Source organism: Buteo buteo, chromosome 5, assembly GCF_964188355.1.
Source record: "Buteo buteo chromosome 5, bButBut1.hap1.1, whole genome shotgun sequence".
NCBI classification, from domain to species: domain Eukaryota; kingdom Metazoa; phylum Chordata; class Aves; order Accipitriformes; family Accipitridae; genus Buteo; species Buteo buteo.
The window spans coordinates 7,969,644-7,990,007 of record NC_134175.1 but is presented as its reverse complement, the minus strand read 5'-3'; the positions used below and the strand labels follow the sequence as shown (position 1 = coordinate 7,990,007).

The window sequence follows — 20,364 nt, the reverse complement described above, 5'->3', positions numbered from 1 at the left end:
CGTGGTGGCACTGCCGGTGCGTGTGCCCAGGCACGTCGAGAGACCAGCGGTGCGATGCCAAGCAGCATCCAGCTCCCGGGAGAGGTCAGGGTGAGGGTAGCGTGCTGTTCCAGCCAGCTTTAAAGAAGCGGCTCTGCAAGGTAAAACCAGTAAGGGCTGAATGCAGCCGAGATGGTGAGGAGGGCCCAGATGCTTCCCCATCATGTCTTGTGGAGATCTTGCTGTGGAAGGATGCTGCTAGTGAGAGAGAGAGGTTGATGATAGTCTTGTAACATTACTTTCTGTCTGCTTAGTGAATCGGTGCTCGATGTCTCACGGCATTGCTGCTGTTCTTTCACATCTCTCCAGCCTGAATTAGAAACAGAGATGCAAATGAATTAAAGGAAAGAGTAACCCATTGGATACTTGCCCCGGCTAATATGCTCCAAATAAGTCCCCAGTATACCTACTAGTCACATAAAAAAATAACCAAAACCAAACTATAAAGTAAATTACCAGGTATCCAAACTGCAGTAGCAAGTCTTTTTCTACCGGAACTTTGGAAAAGCCAGAGACGATCTCTTAAAATTGCAAGCACATCCTATGCCTGTATCTAAGGGTTTGCGTAGAAAAGCATCAGCACTCTTGGTATTTGTAGTCGAATTACAGTAACCAGCCCCCTTGGAAATAGAAAAGTCCCACTGACAGGGGACGTAGTCCCAGCTATGTAAGCCTGAGGGCACCTTGCTGGAGAGATTCAGCGCTATTTCGTGAAGTATATTATACTTCACTGAAGATGAAAATGATAAGCCTAATCCTGTAGTCCTTCTGGCAAAGCATTGGTTGAAATCAACAGGAATGAATATAAACTTCAGGATTTGCAGCATGATTTGACAAGACCAGCTTGTTTTGTATGTGTGGGGCAGGGAATCTGTATGAAACAAATAGATTTCTGTCAGAAAATTCTCCTTTGAACTTGCTGGCTTCTCCATTCAGTTCAGTAAAACATGATTTTTAGATAAAATTGTGGATATTTTGTTAAGATGCAAAACCTGGAACTGACTTTCTGATGGTTTGTCCTATTCTGCTTTTCTTGGTCTGCTTTGGACCAAGGAGCAGAACTGCCAGCCTCATGGTCACAAGCTGAAAAAAGGATCCCCTGAACAATGTGGTAATGATTTGATTTCCTTACAAAGGACAGAGGGCCCAGAGGCCAAAGCAATGAACGAGATCCCAGTTCCTTGGATGAAGCGGTTGTGTATAACACTGCGCACTCAGCTGGTCTAAATGGAAGTCAGTGAAGTTGCACTGATTTATAGCAGCAGAGTGTCTGTCCCATTGTATTAAAAACAAATAGGGCCTCCCAGAGGTTTTATGAGAAGAACCTTTATCACAAAATTTCCAGTCCAACAAGGGCATGGACCTCATATTTCTCATACGCTTTCCTTGTATGTCCTATGAGAACATCTGATTCTAGCAGAGCTACTACCCAGTGTGTGCCCAGTAAAGACAGCAAGTGTGCCATTGCTTCGAGCAGCCAGCTCGTATGGCTCTTGTCTGTTCTCAATCTCCCCAGCTAAGGAGGCTTTCTGTTTACTGGGACACCAATTAAATAGATTCTGTTTGGTCAACAATGGAAAATGTTTATAATGATCAGGAGGAGGGTTTGCCAGGGTGTTTTAATCTTTGAGCCACTTTCCTGTAGTGCTTAAGCTGTTTTTAAAAGCTTATAGCTTTTTCTTTTGCAGAGAAAATCTTGATAGTGGGAATCGATGTGCTGCTGATTTGCTGTTAAAGCCCAGCCTATCTCTAGCCAAACAATAGCAGCGGGAAATCTATTCTCCAACATCTCATTCACTTCTGTGAGGTGTGAACATCAAAGCCTGTTCTGAAATGTTTAAATGCAACTCTAACACCATTAAGACTTGGCTGTCTAAGAAGCAAGTGTTCAAGTGGAGAGAAAGCACTTCATAAAATACACTACCTTGCAGCTGCTTTCTGACAGCAGTGAACTCATCCTAATGTCTTTCAGCTTCCAAAAGTCCCATTCATCCTCAGACACAGGGTTTATAAAGAGATAAGCAGATAAGTAAACAAGAGGCTTTATTTTTTATTTTATTTTATTTTAACAGAATTTCCTCTGACAACTGAAATAATCAGTGAGAGGCACAGTTTGGAAAAAGTAGCACTGGAAAACACAACATTTGCAATCATTCAGTATCCGATAGCTATTTCATTCAATGATAATATTTTTTTTATTTGTAAATATTATTAACTTATATTACAGTAAGTGGTAAAGTTGCATCACTGGGCAGGGTTGGGCTTGGAGCTGTGAAACCATGAGTTCAAACCTGGGCTTAGGGTGTCTCAGTGTGAAAGTGGACAGTTCTATCCCATTTTTGCTGCCTCCTGCTTCCCCGTCTGGAGTATGAAATCCATTAGCAGTTATGAAATGTTCATACTGTGATGATCATTTAAAGGTAGAGATGGTCTTTTGGTTGAGGAACTGTTTGTGATGTGATTAGTTCTTAGACACTCAAAGATTAGAAAGAATATTGCAAGACTGAAGTAATCAATGTAAAAATCAAATGTTTCACTGCTAACAATAGTTTGTTTAAAAAAAAAAGCGGTTTGCAAAAAAATCCACATACCACACACTGTTTGTTGGAATTCTTCAATAGGTTGTTATAAATAGCTAACACCTTCAGGAACTGGGATATGCCAGGAGAAATATAGGCTAAATTCATTGGATAATCTCACTTGTGAAGAGTCATTTGTTCTGCTCCACTAACCTTGTTTAATATTTATCTTAACCATATCACCCACAATTGACAGAGGCTCAGCATTTTAGGCATTGAACCAAAGTGTCACTAGATACAGCCGTATCCCTACACATGCAGATAAAAATCTCAGTGCCTAAAATCTGTGCCCTCTTATGGGCTTTTTTTCTTGTTCTGCAAAGAATTATCTCAGTAGCCTCAATGATGCTTGTATGTTTCTGATGCCTGTTTTTCACACTCCTCAGCAACTGGTAGAGGAAGCGTAATCATCACTAAACTGTTGTAGGAACTCCCAGGATCCCATCTCACTGTACCATCTCAACCCTTTCCAGGCTGGGAGGGTTGACTCTCAGCATCATCTGAAAGAAGGCATTCAGATGGAGCAATAACTATCCCTGGTCACTCATCACAGTTGCTGCTAGAATTCCCCTCTAAAAGCCTTCTGCATCTGCCTCCTGGGAAGCCCAGGATTTGCAGCATTTATGACTAGTGTGGACAAGGCAAGTCACTGCAGGGATTTACCCTGGTTCAAAGAAGAATCTGGAGAGGACCTGATCTGGCAGTCACTTCTGTGCAACCTGAGGAGGGACCTCATCTGATTTTGGTGGAATTTTTTTGGTGTGCTTGGGCCACAAATGGCCACATGACTCTTCTCCACCTGGTTTCTGCAACCTCTTGGGCCTGTGAAAGCAAACACATGTTGCATCTCTTCCATTCTGCTGGAGAGCAAAGGCACGACTTGGCTTTTCTGTCCCTGTTTCCATTTATGAGCTCATTTATCCCATCTATCTTTCTCCAACATCAAGTCCTGATTAGGCTGAGCAGGAACACAACAGGCTTTCTTTCCCACAGGAGGCTCTTTTTGACCTTCCTTTCCTCTCCTTGTCTGACAAATTGTGGGAGCTGACCCATATCTCAGCGGCTGCGGGGATAATTCAGTCCAGCCCCATCCTGGCAGGCAGCTGTCTCTGCAGCACTGCTCTGCTGGTTGAGAACAAGTGGCTGGGACATCTTGGGCTGGCCGTTGGCAGGGTTGGGTGCAGGGGTTCAGGTTAAATAAGAACCAGTGCTAACCTTTGCCCCAAACCCAGTCTGGCCGGGAGGATGGGGTCTTCTGAAATCAGCTGGTTCTGCAAGGCAGGCAGTGATGAATTGGAGAGGTTTCTTAGTCTCACCATGCCTTCCTCTCCTATCTGTGAAGGGGATGGTGATGGTAATGGATTGAGTGATATTCTGTGGGGAACATCTAGCATTTGGGATCCTTGTAACAGCATACTCGCTTACTGAGCAAGGTGCACATGGCACAGTGAGGGACTCTGGTCTTACCTGCATCCTGGGCATGACTAGATGTCATGAAGAACCTGCTTGGATATCTTCTTTCAAGTTATTTTCCATGAGGGCATTCCTATATCTATCTGCTTCCCCTCAGTAGAGCTAAGTGGTTTCTGTAATGCATTTCCTGTCTACTTAATACATTCTTTGCAAGACGATTCACAGGGACAAAAGTGCGAAAAGGCTCTATCAGGTACAAACTGTTGTCTTCCATGGCCTATATTATACTTCTATACCCTTGGAAAGCAGCACGTTTACGCAGCGCAGGATCTCTTTGCTATGCACAGGCAAATGATGACGAAGAACTTGTCTTTTTAAGAAAAAGTAGGCTTCTGACATGCTGTTTTTTCTGCTGTTCAGTTCTTCACGCAGCCCTTTTCCCAAATGTTGGCTGCATTTGTCCTAGCATAAAACTCTAGTCATGCGATCCAGCCCCAGCAGCTTCTAGAACAACACCTCTACAGGCAGACCAGCAGCTTCAAAACTTCCTCTTCTTCCTCCTCTTCTTCCCACCAGTCTGGTTTTAGCAGCCGTAGCCTTCACCCCAGGCTTAACATGGTGTAACAGGATCCTCTGGCAGGGGGAATCTTTAGTGGCTGATAAAACCTTAACTGTTGTGAAATGAAAGCAGGTTCCCTTTGAAGTGCGCCTCGCATTACAGTTAGATGCTCTAGCCTCTATATTTTAACTACCAATAAAATGATTTATAAGCATAAAGGCCTGAGCCACCTTTAAGGCGGGGGAAGGGAAAGAATTGCTAACGTCATTAGCTGGAATGTATCTCTTTTTTTTCTGTGGGTTATAAATAAGGGGCAGAATCAACCTGTTTGGGCCATGAAATGTCCCTTCCTCTGCACGGGAAGATAAATCCTATCAATTTCTTTGTGGAAGGTTTCAATGTATTTGTGGCTGGGTTCTCCAGCCAGGCTCTGTTAGGAAGCACTATGTTTAAGCATGTAGTTGTGAATCTCATTTGGTGCATGTGTATTTACTATTATTATTGTTTATTATTTGTTTTGCTATGATGCTTCAGCCAAGACAGGGATCTTGCTGCGCTGGGTATAGTGCCTACTGGCACTTAAAGACAGCCTCTATCTCAGATGGCTGATTGTTGAAATAAACTAAAATGTAAGAAAATGTGGTTTTTATCCTCAGTTTAGAGGTGGTGATCTGATGCATCGGTTGTAAAAGGACCAAAATTTGTTGGACGCAGCAATGTTTCCACTGTCTTAAAATCAGAAAAGCAATAGCTTTCCCCAAGTCACAGAAGGAGCCCGTAGCGTAATTAAGAATTGACTTCTTTCTCTGGTCATAGCCCAGGCATGAAAATTAGCTTTCATTTCTTCCAAGCCCATGCACATTGTAGACTGAAGTATGCAAGACACCCCGAGAATGGCCCCTGCACAGGCCTTTCTGGTTGACTCTACCTGTTTGTAAAAGGATCCAGTGTATCCTTTTATCTCCCTTAAAGAAATAAAGTAACTACACACCCTTAACTGGATGTGCAGAAGCAAGATGGGAGGAGTCGTACACATGTGTGTGAATTTTAATTCTGAACAACAGATGCAAGCATGCATGTTGGTGCATGGACAACAGTAACCTCACGTGGTGTAACATAAGACAGCACGCATCTTTTCAAAGTTGTGTTTTGATCATGTGTTAGCCAAGCCAACTGACAAACCACCACAGAGGAGCTGAGTATTTGTGGGGATGTTGTTGGAGAAACGTGTCCTGTACTAGACCATCTCACTCCACATGCTTCTTCTGAACTTCTAATCCCAAGTGGATTTGCCAGCATCTGGCTCTTGGTTATAAAAAAGGAACTTTCCCACCCTTTGCAATGTCAGGAAAGTGTCAGAAATCACTGGAGTGGCTTTTACATTCTTGGAGTTCAATTTCTCTTTCCCTCTCGATTCCTGGATTCATAGCTGCTGGGTTATGTTTTCCCTTCAGGTACTTGAATTTTAAATGGTATTCTCAGCATTGAGATCTTTTTTTTTTGGAGCGGAAGCTCTGCTAACCTGGGACTAGGCCTTTTTCTCTGAAGAGAGAAGGTTTATTTATCTCCTGATGTTCAGATAACAGAAATATTCAGACTGGTTTTATGTCCTTAACTGTGAAAGTGGAAGCAAATTATATGAGAGGAGGAGCTAAGTTCTGTATCCCTAATTCAAAGCATGAATTACACATACATGCATGCATGAGAAAAGCACAGGACTGTCCTCTTTGCATGACCAGGGCAAACAAAAGGTTATTTATTCATTTGTTTTGCTCGCTGCTCCTAGAAACTGTGCCACAGATTGGACTGTGTAAGAGTTGTAAAGCGCTACAGACCTTAATATTAATCCATTTCTCTCTCCTTAACCCTGTCCTAGATTTTGCTAGCAACTTCTGGTGCCAAAAATGGACACAGAGATTCTGACCTGCATGGACTTTGTTGATCAATGCAGATCGGATGTAAGCTGACCTATTTCTGTCACGCTTTTGGAAGGTTCTAAGGGGTTATGCTACTTCAGCCAGTAGCGCAGTGTAGTAGGAACAGGTCTGTAAAAAGATGCATTTGGTGCCAAGGACCTGGCATCAGCACTGTATACATTTCAAGGGGGTTAATTTAGACCAGCTCTTCCAAAGAAAACCGGGCTTTTTTTGTTTTCACTGTACATGGATGTAAATAACAGCATGAAGGACTGGCTGGTACTAGGTCCTTCCTAGGCATCATCAGCAGGTCACACGCAGCTATTATTAACAGTTTTTAATCAAACTGTTTCCACAGCACACTAGTAGGTGAGTAACAAGTAGAAAGAACAATAATAGACTGATCCAGAGAACCTCACAGAAATTTGTGTGTGAAGCTCAGTGTATGCTTGTTTTTGCAGCAAGCACCACTGCAGTGCATGTGGACTAAGGGCCAACACTCCATTAAGTAAGCAGCTCTCAGTGAAAACATGTTGCCTTGTCATGCTGAGTGAATTATACATACCCACAGGTGCCAATAAAAAGGCAAACTAACAAGTGACCATTTGCAGGGGGACTCAGTTTAAAGGCCAAAGATACCCGCTTTGAGATTTGGATCATGTCTGAAGTGCAAGGTGCATCAGACTAAGGTTCTGCCACACCTAGGGAAGAGAGTTTTGGTTTGGTTCACAAGATGAGGGGACAGTTTGGACTGCAGTGTCTCAAACCCTTGTAACCCCAGCTTCTGATATGATGTTGAGCAGCTTGGAAGCCTGATGGAGGATTTCCCCCCCCCGAATGCTTTACACTCTTGATTTTTGCTCCATTTTTTCTTGTTGCTGTGAAATTTAATCATGTTTTCTAGCCCTTTAGGCCTCACAAAGTCCAGCAGCTGCATTCTCATCTGGCTTGAAAGCTTATCCGCATACTTCTGAACCCCAAACAGGGATCGGGCCTGAGAGCCTCTCTGATTAAATGAAGTAAACCAAGCCCAAGAGACAGCTTGAGAAGCCCTTTCCACCATGCAGAAGGGAGATTGCCCATGATAAAACACATCAGGGCAGACAAATGCATTTAGAAAAATCTCCCCTTGAGTCTTACAGGTAAACTAGCACTGTAGGAAACATGAGCCCAGCTTTGCACATGTATTAATACTGGGTTTATTTTAATGCACAGAGATTTAAATTGGCTGCAGTACAATTCTAGTGCACACTGCAGTGCCTCTTGCAAGGAGAGCATGTCTTAGCATACAGACAACAGTGATTTGCTGCAGTACAGAGAAGCTAAGAAAACCCTGTATTCCCTCCGGTCTGGTTCTATCTATTTAGCTTGTCTAACATAGAAACCATGATGCTAATCTGTCTATTTATCCCTCCTAACAGTGCAGCCGTGTTGCTATTATGGTACTTAATCCTTCAGCATAATTCACATAGTTGTCAGATAACAAGGCAGAATGGCCAGGTGGTAGCAATGCATCTATTTGGTATGGACTCTTTTGGAATACACAAGCTAAATTATTTCTCTTCATCTCACCCTACTGCTGATAGCACCCTCCCATGCTCTTAGTAGTATATTTAACAATTTTAAATGCATGTATCTTCACCCAGGAGAAAGGGCGGTAGTAGTATTGTCATTTGGGAGAAAGGAAACCGAGAAACGGAGAGGAATACTTACAAAGTCTGTGTCAAGCAGCGACTTGAACCTGGTTTTGGCCAGTGCTGTAATTCAGGATATGTCTCCATCAGCAACCCAGGTGAGATGGGACAGCAGCTCAGAGTGAGTCACATGTGGTCTTCCCTTTCCCCATCAGGTGTGGTTCAGCAACCGAAGAGCGAGATGGCGCAAACAGGCGGGAGCGAACCAACTTGCAGCTTTCAATCACCTGCTGCCGGGCGGCTTCCCACCGACAGGAATGCCGACTCTCCCCCCGTACCAGCTGCCGGACTCCACCTACCCAACAACCACCATTTCCCAAGGTAAGCACCCGTTTGCCTGTGCTGCTTCTCTTCTCTTGCCCTACATCAACCCATCGTCCCTTCCCTTTCTGGTTCATGACATCCCACTAAGGCTCTTGTAATACATAGGTGGTTTTCCTTCAGTCGGGAAGACCAGGTTTTTCCTCAAGTCAGTGGAAACTCCACAGTTTTCTCCTCTGTCTCATGGTACTTTCTCCTGTGACAATGTGTCTCATGACTGTAGTTCTTCTGCTGAGCTTTGAAATTGTGAGCACATCACTATAGAGTGAGTATCATATAGGCGATCCCTTGTTCTGGATAAAACTCCATATTGGTGTTCAGTGGAAGGAGTACTGCTAATTCCAGTGGCCTTGGCCTTTACAAAGGAATTTACAGCTTCTGCCTGGGTGAAAGTTAAGAGAAATTTCAGATATTTCATCCCAGGTTTGCATATTTTGTACTATGCATAAACTGTCACATGGTATGCTTGTGTTCACATGGACCACAGAGATGGTGGGACCCAGAAGCTGAGCTCAGGATATCGCCAAACTATTGATCCACACCTTGCATAGTCCCAGCTGTAACACCCCATGACTGTTTACCTCTAAATGCTCTCTCCACAGATGGGGGAAGCACTGTACACAGACCCCAGCCGCTGCCGCCATCCACCATGCACCAGGGAGGGCTTGCCGCGGCTGCCGCTGCTGACACCGGCTCTGCCTATGGGGCCCGACACAGCTTCTCCAGCTACTCGGACAGTTTCATGAATGCTGCAGCTCCTGCCAACCACATGAATCCTGTTAGCAATGGCCTCTCTCCACAGGTATGTGACCCGCTTCCATTCTCTTTCTTTGGCTGAGAGTATTTGGCTGGTCCAGATCCTCTGAGAGCAGGGCAAGCTTCAGGCTATCACAGTGTATTATGGTTAACAAGGGAGTTATTGTTATTGCCACGAATTCTTAGAGGCAGCCTAGTTAAAGCAATTAGTTAATTTGTGTATCAGCAGTATCTCTATCCTGAGCTCAGCACTGTACTGCCAGAGCATTTCTATCCTGCTAGTTCCCATATTCAGGTTAGCACACTGTAATTGCAAACACCAGGACCTAAAGCATTGGTGTTTGTCTTCTCAGGCCTCCAAAAAAATTCCAGTGCAGGTGTGGGCCCTTCAGTTGTGGATTTTAGTCTGATAACACCACACTTAAATTTTTTAGGTACTTTTTGCAGCCTCACTTCAGAAGTAGTCCATGATTTGTGAGCGACTGATCTAGAGATTAGCTGAGGCCAGCTTGTCCGAGTCTGGTTGGAACATGAAAGTGCCATGGATCTGAGCTTCCACAAAACACAGGGATGTAGACCTGGGATTTATATTCGAGAAACTAATTGTCATGTAAACAATTCTGCTAATGCTTTCCACAAGGTCAGAATAAGAGGCATATGTAAGCTTTAAGAGAGCAAAGATACATTTCACACGCATCTGTTTGTGTAGAAGAGTAGAGCATGTGTATTTTAAGTTTACCAGGCAACAGCCACGGCCTCCCCATGTAATACACTGTTGATTTTAAAATCCCTGACTGAGCTCAGAATAGAGCACCTGTGACCTGACTCTGGGATCTGTGCTCCAAGACTCAGTGCAGCTGCCTTCCAAAGGGCCCCAGACCAGGCTTGACCAGGTTGCTGCCAGTTGTGCGCGTGGCTTTTCAGTGCTGCATGTGACAGAGAAGCAAGCCTCAGCAGTGTAGAGAGGTTAAAGCCTCCATCATCAGCGGGTCTAGAGACAGCAGAGCTTGTGCTATGTGTGTGTTATGGGAGTAGATTTATGTTCTCAGCTGGTGAGCTCCACTGAAGCCAGTGGAGATGCCAGGATGCACACCACCTGCGAATACAGCCTACTCTCTCTGTTGCTATCCTGGGATAAGAATTCTAATTTTCTGTCACCTCATTAGATAGAGCCTTTAACCTTCTCTTCGGTTTACTTGATGTAATCTGTTTTCCAAATGCACATTTGATTTTAAGTGGAACAAGGCACATACGGTATGCTGAGAATTAGCAGCAAGGACTTGCATTCATGTGGTGTCTGCCATCCTGGAGGGGTACCAAATATGTTTTACTTTTGGTCTCAGTCACTTGTGAAATATGGAGACATACGAAGTGCACTTATAGCGGTTTTTTCAGAGTGGCCCATAACACTATTTAAGACAGGAAGTGCAAAATAATTTGAAACTACAGAGAGAAATTAGGTAGGCATCTGAAATGAAAAGGCTACAACTGTTTAGAGAGGAGTCCAATAAATGGGGACATCAGAGAGATATATAGATTTTAAGGTCCAATACCTTGTGATCTCTCTTGTGTGAAAACAAACATTGTGTGTCAATGGAAAGAGGGAAATTTTGCAGCTTCTCTGAAATGGTATAAAAATCCCACTTCTAGCTTTGAATGGTCATAAGATAGAAAATGTAAAAGCGTGACTGGTGTGAGGCTGAATATTGCCTCAAACAGTGTAATATGTGGGGGAAATAAGGAGACATCTTTCTGACAAGAGATTTCTAATAGCACTGGGCTTGGGAGATGAGCATATAGTGTGGAATTCAAAGGCAGACTGCAGGTTAGATGGTCCAGGGCACGTGATTAATTCAGATTATCGCAAGTGCAATTTAGCACCATAGAATAAGTTAAGGATGAGATCCACGTGATAAGCTGCACAAGCACTAGACATATACAAGTCCATCATGCAATTTCCATTTCTGTACCTTCATCATCTACTTACTAGTCCTGCTCACTAAATCAGAGGCTCATTGAAATGACCAGACCAATGCTTTTTCTATGCTTATCCCTATCCCAAATTACCCTGCCCTCAGGCTCAGGCTGGGGGAAAATAGAGTCCTGAGCCAATAAGCCCTTTGTATGGGAAAGAGAGGATACATTATCTGGCAGTCTTGAAGAAAAGAGAGCTTTGCACCCCCAAGAAGGGGAGATTCCCATTTTCCTAATGCTTTTAATCATGTGAGGGCCAAGATATCAGCATATAAATTCTTCTATTTCTTTTGTGCATAGAAAGGCTAACTCAGGTTATTTTATGACTGCTTTATATTTAGTTATCTTGCTACCTTCCTGCCTTTCTAAGCCCTCTGCTGTTCCTAGTGGAAGGATGCAAGAAATACTCCTAATGGCATGAATGAAAACGCTTAGAAGTGTCCTCTTTTATGCAGCAGGGTGGGTAAAAGTTTTGTGAGGTCTCAATATGGGATGCTCTGTGTAACTTATCTGTGCATAATTCAGCCATTCCACGGCATTACAGGTAAAACCCATTGCACCTCAACATTCTCATCCTCCTGTTCAGCTATTTGTGGTATCTGGTTGCTCTCTGCAGGGGTAAATATCAACTACAGGGAAGGAGGGAGTTCAGGAGGTAGAAAAAAAATTGGGAACTTAAAATGATGGCAATTTGTCTGAGCTGCAAACAGACAGTTCTCTGGTTTCATCCCTTAGCAGCAGCAGGAGGGAGATTTCTTTGCAGTTTAGACAAGGAGGTGGGGGCCAGCCTGGCCGAGAGCTCCCAGCATTTGCTGCCGCTCGGCACGCTATCCAGTTACCCCAGGATTGGGTGTCCCCGCCAGAATCCACTAGACGGGCTTGGTGCTGGCAGCTGAAATTCTAGAGGGGAAGCATGGCATTTCCATTCTCACAACAGAGAAAAGGGGATTACGTTTGGCCACTGTGGGCTCAGTCCCCCCATGCACACACGCACTTTAGTCCTCCCCCTCTTGACAGAAAGAGCAGACGCTGCTGAAAGTTTTACCCGGACTTCACATGGGAAATGGCCATGTTTCTTGCTTGTTTTCCAGCCTGTAGCACACAAAGCCTTGTGCCTGACCAGCTCAGCTTCTGGATCCCCAAAGCATTTCCCATGCAGTTTCCACAGTGTAGAGGCCATTCTGCCTCTATTCGAGACCTGAGACTGCCGAAGAGTGGGAGGTCATCTGGGAATTTTTGTCTTCAGTTACTTCATCCCATGATGATGTTTTTTGTGACGGTTCATACAAGAGCACACGGACTTGGTTGTACAAAGGGTAGTCCCACATGATTAAACCACTACCTAGCATGATCTCTCATGTCATACTCCTTCCTAGACCTTAGTGAGAGACCTCAGGGTAACCCGAGCAGTGATTTGTGATGGTTTCGTGCTGGGACAGCCTTTGTAAGAGAGAGATTTTGCTCTGAGTGTTGCCTGTTTGAGAAAGTGAAGTTCACAGGCTGGCCAGCTGCAGCCAGATGAGTCACCTTGCATCTGTCAGGATGCACTGGGTGGCTGCAGCAGTCATGGATTATCAGAAAGTAGCTCAGTACCAGGGAGCCAGAATGTGCAGCAGCAAGGTCCCCATTGCTCCCCAAAGGTTGCGTGGGTCAGCAGCAGCTGTCACAGATTCAGCTGGGCTGACTCAGTGGCTCATAACTGCCTCCGGGCTGGCATTAATGTCTGTGCCAAAACTTAGCAAAGATATAGAGACCTGAACCAAACTTAAATACGAAGAGTGAGTAACCAGTTAGCAGTCATAGTGTGTGTGATTTCTGGCCCTGGACCTTCTGTCTCATCATTTGTCACAAGAGTGGGTTGTAAACCAAGTGTGTGCGTGGGTGGGTGGGATTTCATAAATACATTGTAAATACTTCCAACACATTTTCGTCCCACAGAGGAATCATTTCCCATTTATTTGAGAATACCGATCAACCTCAACTAGAACAAGGCCAGGCACCAAGACAGCCAGGTCATGCTTTGCATCCATCTCTTTCGAAGTTCAGACCTGTGCTAACTGAGTAGTGCCTCTCACTGTGGCTGGGATAAGGCTTGTGACAAATAGCTCAATATAATGGTAAACTCAGTATTAAGTCCAGTTATGTCCTGATCAGCATCTGGCAGTCCTTCAGAAATGTGTGTGCTGCAGTGTGGTCTGAGGTGGGAGGAAATTAAGTGAATTAAGCAGTACATTACAAGTCAACGTAAAGATACTTTCCTAGATTTCCTGGGTGCTTTTCAAACAGCAAAGAAGTAGGGCTATATTGTATTCTGGGCTGCTTTCATCTCTAGCACATCTCTTCTGCTTTCTAAATTGTCTTCATCTTTTTTAGGAGGATTTGGTCCACTGCTTCACCTCCTAAAATTTCTGCTGCCCTTTTAGATCTAGGCCTCTGTCTTAAATGTGTCTGACCATTCACTGTAGCATGTTGGGGTCTTGCAAGGGGTTATTCAAAAGCAAAAGATCATTAGTTTGTTGCAGATGGCCTCTGTGTAGCTGGAGAACTTATTAAGGTATAGTTAAGAGTCAGGTGTTTCCTATACTTTCATAAGATGTTATTTCTGAGACCTTTGAATCTTTTAACAAGTCCACAGGATCACCCAGAGATTAAGACAATTCCAGAAATATGAAGAGCCAAGAGAAACTTGTTCACCACCTCATATTTGTTGCTTTAATTTTCTCAGGGCTTTCGGTGGCTTTTTTGCTCCACGAGCAAATTCATTCCCAATGTAATGGCAGTATCTGAAGGTTGGATTCAGATTTTACAATTTTTGGTTTATCACCATTTCTTGATAGTGTTCCTGGAGGGCTGCTTGAGGCACAGGTCAGGCTCTGCCCAGAAATTTACACTCTAAACTCAGGGACCTTTTTAGTCTGCACAACCATAGCACAGTTTTGTTTTTCCTGACATTGTCCCAGGGCTCCATTCTCTTCCACCATCCAGGATAATGTTTTCCTCAGCCTCACTGGGGTGGGATTAGAGATCATCTGAATCCCTGTCAGGAGCACACTGATCCTGGCAGAAGCATGAGAAGAGCCAGCTGAGCCCTTTTTTGGGGGGGAAACCTGGCAATTGGGAAGGACATGATGTTAGCTGGTGAGAGGGGAGCAAGCATCGAGGTGTCTGGCTCCAGTGAGACAGCGCTCCTTCCTTCAGTGACATGGATCCCTTCTGTCTGGTTCCTTTTTTTTTTTCTTTTTTTTTCTTTTTTTTTTTTTTTTTTTTTTTTGTCGGAGACACTGTGACTATAATAAGCATTCAAAATGAGTCTTGCTGGGCCAGGAGAAGGGGAGGGGAAGAAAGAGGGGGAGGAGAGGGTGAGATTTGGGGGGGGAGGGGGAAAGGGAGGAGGGGGTTTAAATAGCAAAGAATTAGGAAAAAAAAATCTGATGCAAATCACTAGTAGAGAGAAAATTATGTGCAATTACCCAAGCGATACTGGGCAGCCGTGCCCACCCCAACCAACAAGATCTCATTAACAAGCAGAAAATAAGATTGAAATGGTGTGTAAAAGAGCTGAAAAATGAATTTGAATGCTGCATTTGTCCACAATTACCCCCTCGTTCACACATATTTTATTGCAATTTTTTTATTATTCTTAATCTTTCCATCCCTCAAAGCAGATTGGGAACATCCTGGCATTACAGTTGCTGAGGGAGGAAGCATTAAGGATTCCCCGTTTCCCTGAAAGGAGACCCTTCTCTCACTCGAATTTTAAAGGGTTGGTTTTGGACGGATAAGGATTCATTTCTCCGGCTTATCGTAGTGTAGGAACATGCTCTTCTCATATTCTTTAACCTCTGATGCTCCTGGGTGCCACCCCACACAAGGGTTTTTCTTTAACCTTGCCTCCTGGGTTCCTCTACCTCCTTTTTCTATCACTCCTTCACCTTTCTCCTACCCTCCTTTTCCACTCCAGTTTTTTTTCCATGTGGTCTCTGCCCTCTTCTCCCCCAAACTGCCTCCTCTGCATTCTTCCTGCAGCCCCATTTCTCTAGAGGACCATGATTCCCTCAAACGAAGTGTCTGCCCTTCAGAAAGTGGCTGCTGTCCCTTTTCTGATTTGCAATTCTTCCTTGCACCCTGTTTCTTAGTGAGCAGTCTTCAGCTTCCCCACGACCTTGTGGCAGATCGCACGCAGGATTTTTGGAGAAGGAGGTGAACACATGCTAAAATCCATGTCCTTTTTTTGCCAAGGGGATGGAAAAGGGGGAATGGGAGCTCCAGGTTTCTCTCTGGGAGAAACTGGCTTTGCTAAGATTGTTGACGTTTTCCCTTGCTCGGTGTCAAATGCAGCTCTGTCTCTCTAAACTTTTAACCTATGTGTCCAAGGAAAGCTGGTAGTTTTTCCACTAAAGTTTCTTTCTTTTTTTTTTTTTTTTTTTTATTTAACCAAACAAAGCCCATCTGCTCTTGTCAATTAGACGCCTCTGCTCCCAGCAACGGGAAAAGGGGAGAATGGAACATTTTTCTCATGTGAAAATAGATACGTATTTATTTGCCTGATTCCTAATGACTGCGAGCGAAGGAGTAGGGTGGGAAGGGAGAAATTCATATCTGAGGGGCCAATTCACTCTCTGTCAGTCTTGAGGTTTCATGAGTTTCCTTGATTGATTTGGATGCTCTGGTCCCATTGAAAACTGATTAGAAACAAATAAGGCAGTGTCTTATTACCTTAACTCTAACTCTCATGCTCTGGGTGGCACTGATTGCGTTTATTCCTATGTGATTTCCACTCTAGACATTGTTCTCTGTGTGCATTACTGAGATATTAAAATATTAGAAACACTGAAGGATTTCAGAGCAAACAGTTGATTCCTGAGCCTTGAATTTGATAGGAGCTTTGTCATTACCTTCAGCGGGTCCAGGATCAGCCCCTGTGGCACTGCACTATTTGTAAACTCAAGTATCAGAAGTAGACAAATTGGGGAGAAAGGGGAATAAGGAGAAAATAGGAGAAGAAATACAGGAAAAAACCCTGAGGAGAATGACAAGACCAATGACAGCAGGAAGAAGAAATGCAGGGAGGTGTGAAACTGTCTGATAAGCCCCCAGACGTCGGAGCAGGGAGCACATATTTAAGACACCCAGGGCTAAGACACGGAAATCTGTACCCATAAATCTTTAAATATCCCTTCCCACCCAGACCCCGCTACCCACTTATGGGGTGGTGGGAGCAAAGCTGAAGCAGGGTGGGTGGAACAGGCATTGCAGGGGCTGTAATTCCTGCTGAAATCCGGACAGGACTGGTGGGGCTTTCAGCTCTGCTGAAACACCTCTCCTCTGGGTCCTGTCTCTCTTCCACACCAGGGAGGGTAAGAGGGACTTGGCTGGGAGACACAGACTTGGAGAATTCTAATGCAGGATTTGCCCTGCTTTATGATTAATAAGGGAACTCGAGACAAGGCAGGCAGGGCAGATAGAGAAAATGAGAGATTAGCAATTAATACAGCATCCAGCCTGGTGACGGGCATTTCCGAGCGACCTCTGGCATTCAGAGGCGAGTGTTTCGCCGCGTGGTTCGAAGAGCTGCAATAACCCAGGGACTGGGGAGCTGGTACTGAGCTGCAAGAGGAATCAGGGGACTGCAGTGGGGAAAGGCAGCCCTGGAATGAGGGATGTGAGATAGAGGGGAAGCTTAAAAGGGAGGAATGCAGTAAAAGGAATAATTAGGATTTAGAGGCAGGGGCATGCACGCGTGCTCTCACACGCCTGTGTGCACAAGGGCATTGGGTGTTCTACGTGCACATTCTGTATGTGCACACCAGTGTGTGTGCCCGTGCATTGTGTGTGCCTGTTAAAATCTAGCTATGGTGTAACAGCTGTGCTCCAGCTGTGCCCTGGCTGTGAAAAGCCATCTATGATAGGAAAAATCTACAGCAATGTACTTTGCAGTGAATCAGGCACTGATCCCAACCTGCCCCCCTCTTTTTTTGCCACAAAGAGGGGTTGTGGAAAGTGTATTAACTTCAGCGGGTATGACAAAACAGCAGAGATACCGTGCTGGGAGAGGAGGTGGGACAGTGTATTGCAGGTATATGTGGGTCCATTGCTTTCCTTGTGAGCCTCAAGCCTGCCCCAGCTCAGGAAACATTATGCTGAAGATGGACGCGGGGTTGTGCGTTGCTCACATAGTTCCATGTTAGGGGGATATGCCGTGACCTCCAGCTTTCCCAGAGCTGACGGATGCATTTTGAAAGGGGTCATTATTCAGTACGGTTTATTTTCTGTTTGCTTCACCATCTACGTGTGCTAACAATGCAGGAAGCTTGCATTGCTCCCACCCCAAAGCCAGCCAGCTGCTGGGATCACTGACGGACGGGTTGCAGTGTCTTGGGGCAAAGGTTGCAAACAGGACGTTTGGGGGTGACAGGACAGGGAGGAATCTGGGGACTGTATCTGGAGCATCCTGGAGGGCTGCTAAGAAGAGCTGTTAGGTCCCAAAGCGTCAGGAGGGGCTTATGGGGGAGACATACTCTAAAGGGATGCTGTGCCAGTCTTTCATGTGAGATGGAAGGTAGTTTGGATATTGCATCAGCTTGCAGTGCATTCGTCTTGCCGTCTCTCTTGATGCGCTGCATACGGAGGGGGGAGCAGTACAGGGCTGTGCAAAACGTGCTTTAGCAGTTTGGGGTTATAGGGCTGTGCAGGGGCTTCTGTAGTGTATGGGGGGCACAGGAAGTGCAGAGGAGGGGAGATATAGCTGTGTGTGCAACAGATAAATAACGGGGGGCTATCAGGTTGTGGGCTGCATGCCACATGGAGGTTTCCACCTCGCACAGTGGTAGACGTGAGGGAAAATGGTTTGGGTGCAGCAGGGCCTCCTGCTGCAAGATGCTGCTTCTTGCTTCCATCAGACAGGCGTGCACGAGATCAATTTACAGCGGGGGCTGAAGATCAGAAATCCTAGCGGGGTCTGGGGTGTGTGAGTAGTAAATTGATCAAAGGTGCAGAGGGTCTTAGCTCGCTGCAGTAAGCTGGAGTCAGCCCTTAAGCCTATCCAGTTTGGAGATGAGGGGGATCTTATTTCAGGGAATAAGTACCTGAAAGGGAATCGTGAGCCACATAGGGGAAAGGGTGAGGAGCTGCTTGCCAAGCAGATATAGGAAAATCACAGGGACTGGCTTAAGAGATTGAAGGGAAAGAGGCAAGGCTGACACCTAGGGCGTTGTTTTGGGGTAGGAATTCACCCACCAAGGCAGTGCAGAGCTGAAACAGGGATGTCTGAGCGGCCCATGCAGGTGGGAGCTCTCACTACGACTCTAGCTTCAGTGCAAAGCTTGGTCTGGGACCCACCAATGCATCGGGCCAAGCCTGGGTTGAGGCAGGCCCTATGGGGAGCTCACCGGTTAGTCTGGGGGAAATGTCTGTGCTGCTGCATGCCCCAAACCTCCCTCTGGCATCCCTTTTGGAGGGACACTGGTGGGGGGATGCTCTCAACAGGGAACAGGGAAAGCAAAGGCTGCTGTTGTCTGTCTTTCCCCTGAAATCCAGAGCAGCAGAGAGAGTCCCTCACAGCCTCCTCTCTCTCTGTGTCTCTCCCAGCTTTTCTTCTCCCTCTCCCTTCCCTTCTTCCTCCCTCTCCTCTCTCCTTCCATTTGATGTGGAGGAGAGCTGTCTGCCACTCGCGCGTCTGTACCGAGAAGGGATCAGAAGTTTCAGCGAGCGCTCGGCGCCTCTCCTTTGATCCATGTCCTGAGGCCTGCTTGACAGCGAAAAAAAGCATGGAGACAAAACGACTCAGTCAAAGTGATTCCTGACAACTGTCTCCATGAGATAAGGAAGCTCTCTGTGTCTTGGGTTCTTTTTTTTTTTTTTTAATACCGCCTCTCCGTTTCCATAAGAAGCGGAGTCACTTTAAACCAGAAGAGCCAGCCAACAGCCAAGCTGCACAGAGAACAGCCGAGCAGAGAGTGCCTGGCTGAGCTTTATCATGTTTCCTGTCTCCCTTTCCACCCCCCCCTTTTTTTTAAAAAAAACCCTCTTTTTCCCATTTTTCTTTCCCTCCTTTCTACATGCTGCGTTACCCTGCCGCCTTACCCCAATGCCGCCTCTAATTATGCAGTTGTAGAGAAAGCCCAGCGCATTTGCAGGTGGCTGGGACATTATTCAGCTCAATCCCAACCACAGGGAAATGCCTGCCTTCCCTGCAAGGGGCTGGGGGGGAGGGAGAAAGCCCCGTACATTATCTGACAATAACCAATCCTTTTAGGGATCGGCAGCAGGCCTCATTAATAGCAAGGCATTATGCACTGCTGGCCACTTAAGTGGTCCTTAGAGCTGTTCCCCTGTTGCTGAGGCCCAGATTTTTTTATTATTGTTTTATTTTTCTTACCTAGGTCATGTCACACAGGGAAGCGTCCCTCCTTTCCCTTCTCGCCTCCAGGTTGCTTGCAGGAATGAGTTTGCAAGGGCTCAGTGACACTAATCCTCACTGGAGGATGCAGGACTTCATGTGCATGTTGGCACATGGGGGAGCAGAATACACACCTTGGAATGGGACTGTTCTTGCAGCCGGACTATCATGGGGGTCCCAAACACACAGGCTCCCTCCAGGACAAACACGATGCAAAAGGGACAGGGAGGTGGCCTCATAGACTGTGATGCTGAGGGCAACCTGGCTTGGATACACAAGACAGGACCACTTAATCCAGATGAGGAGCTGGGGGAAAGCAGACATGGCATGGCTCACTCTGCTCCTGCGCTTCCCCATCCTCAGCTTTGTAAAGCTGGAGGGGACTTGGGGTCTGCGTAAGCTGACAAAGCTTGGCTTAGGAGTGGGCCTAGAGAGGGGTAGGTGGCTTAGTGATCCCTGGCAGGATGACGGACCAGCCCTGAGCTCCAGCTGGCTCAGGTGATGGGGACAGGGATCAGAGTTCATCCCAGCGATGCAGAGCCTCTTTGCCAGGGAGTTCCTCTTCCCCTCTGCTTGCCGTAATTAGGCTATTGTTGTAGCGTCTGCTCCGAAGTCAAACTCCATTAGCATGCAGGATGGGGGGTGGAGGGGAGCGAAGGGGGACGCACGGAGAGAGAGATTCCCTTCCCCCCAGAACTGCGCTGTGCTGCACTGA

General features: G+C 45.8%; 1 protein-coding gene across 5 annotated transcripts in view; it reads left to right on the top strand.

Annotated features, from left to right (window-relative positions):
* Positions 1–20,364, top strand: part of PAX7 (paired box 7) — a 106,566-nt gene that overhangs the window by 56,031 nt on the left and 30,171 nt on the right. For all 5 annotated transcript variants that reach the window (XM_075027537.1, XM_075027535.1, XM_075027536.1 and 2 more), the window contains 2 exons: positions 8,356–8,521; positions 9,124–9,323. In XM_075027537.1, coding sequence (XP_074883638.1) covers positions 8,356–8,521; positions 9,124–9,323 — 366 coding nt within the window. The remainder of the gene's footprint in view (positions 1–8,355; positions 8,522–9,123; positions 9,324–20,364) is intronic.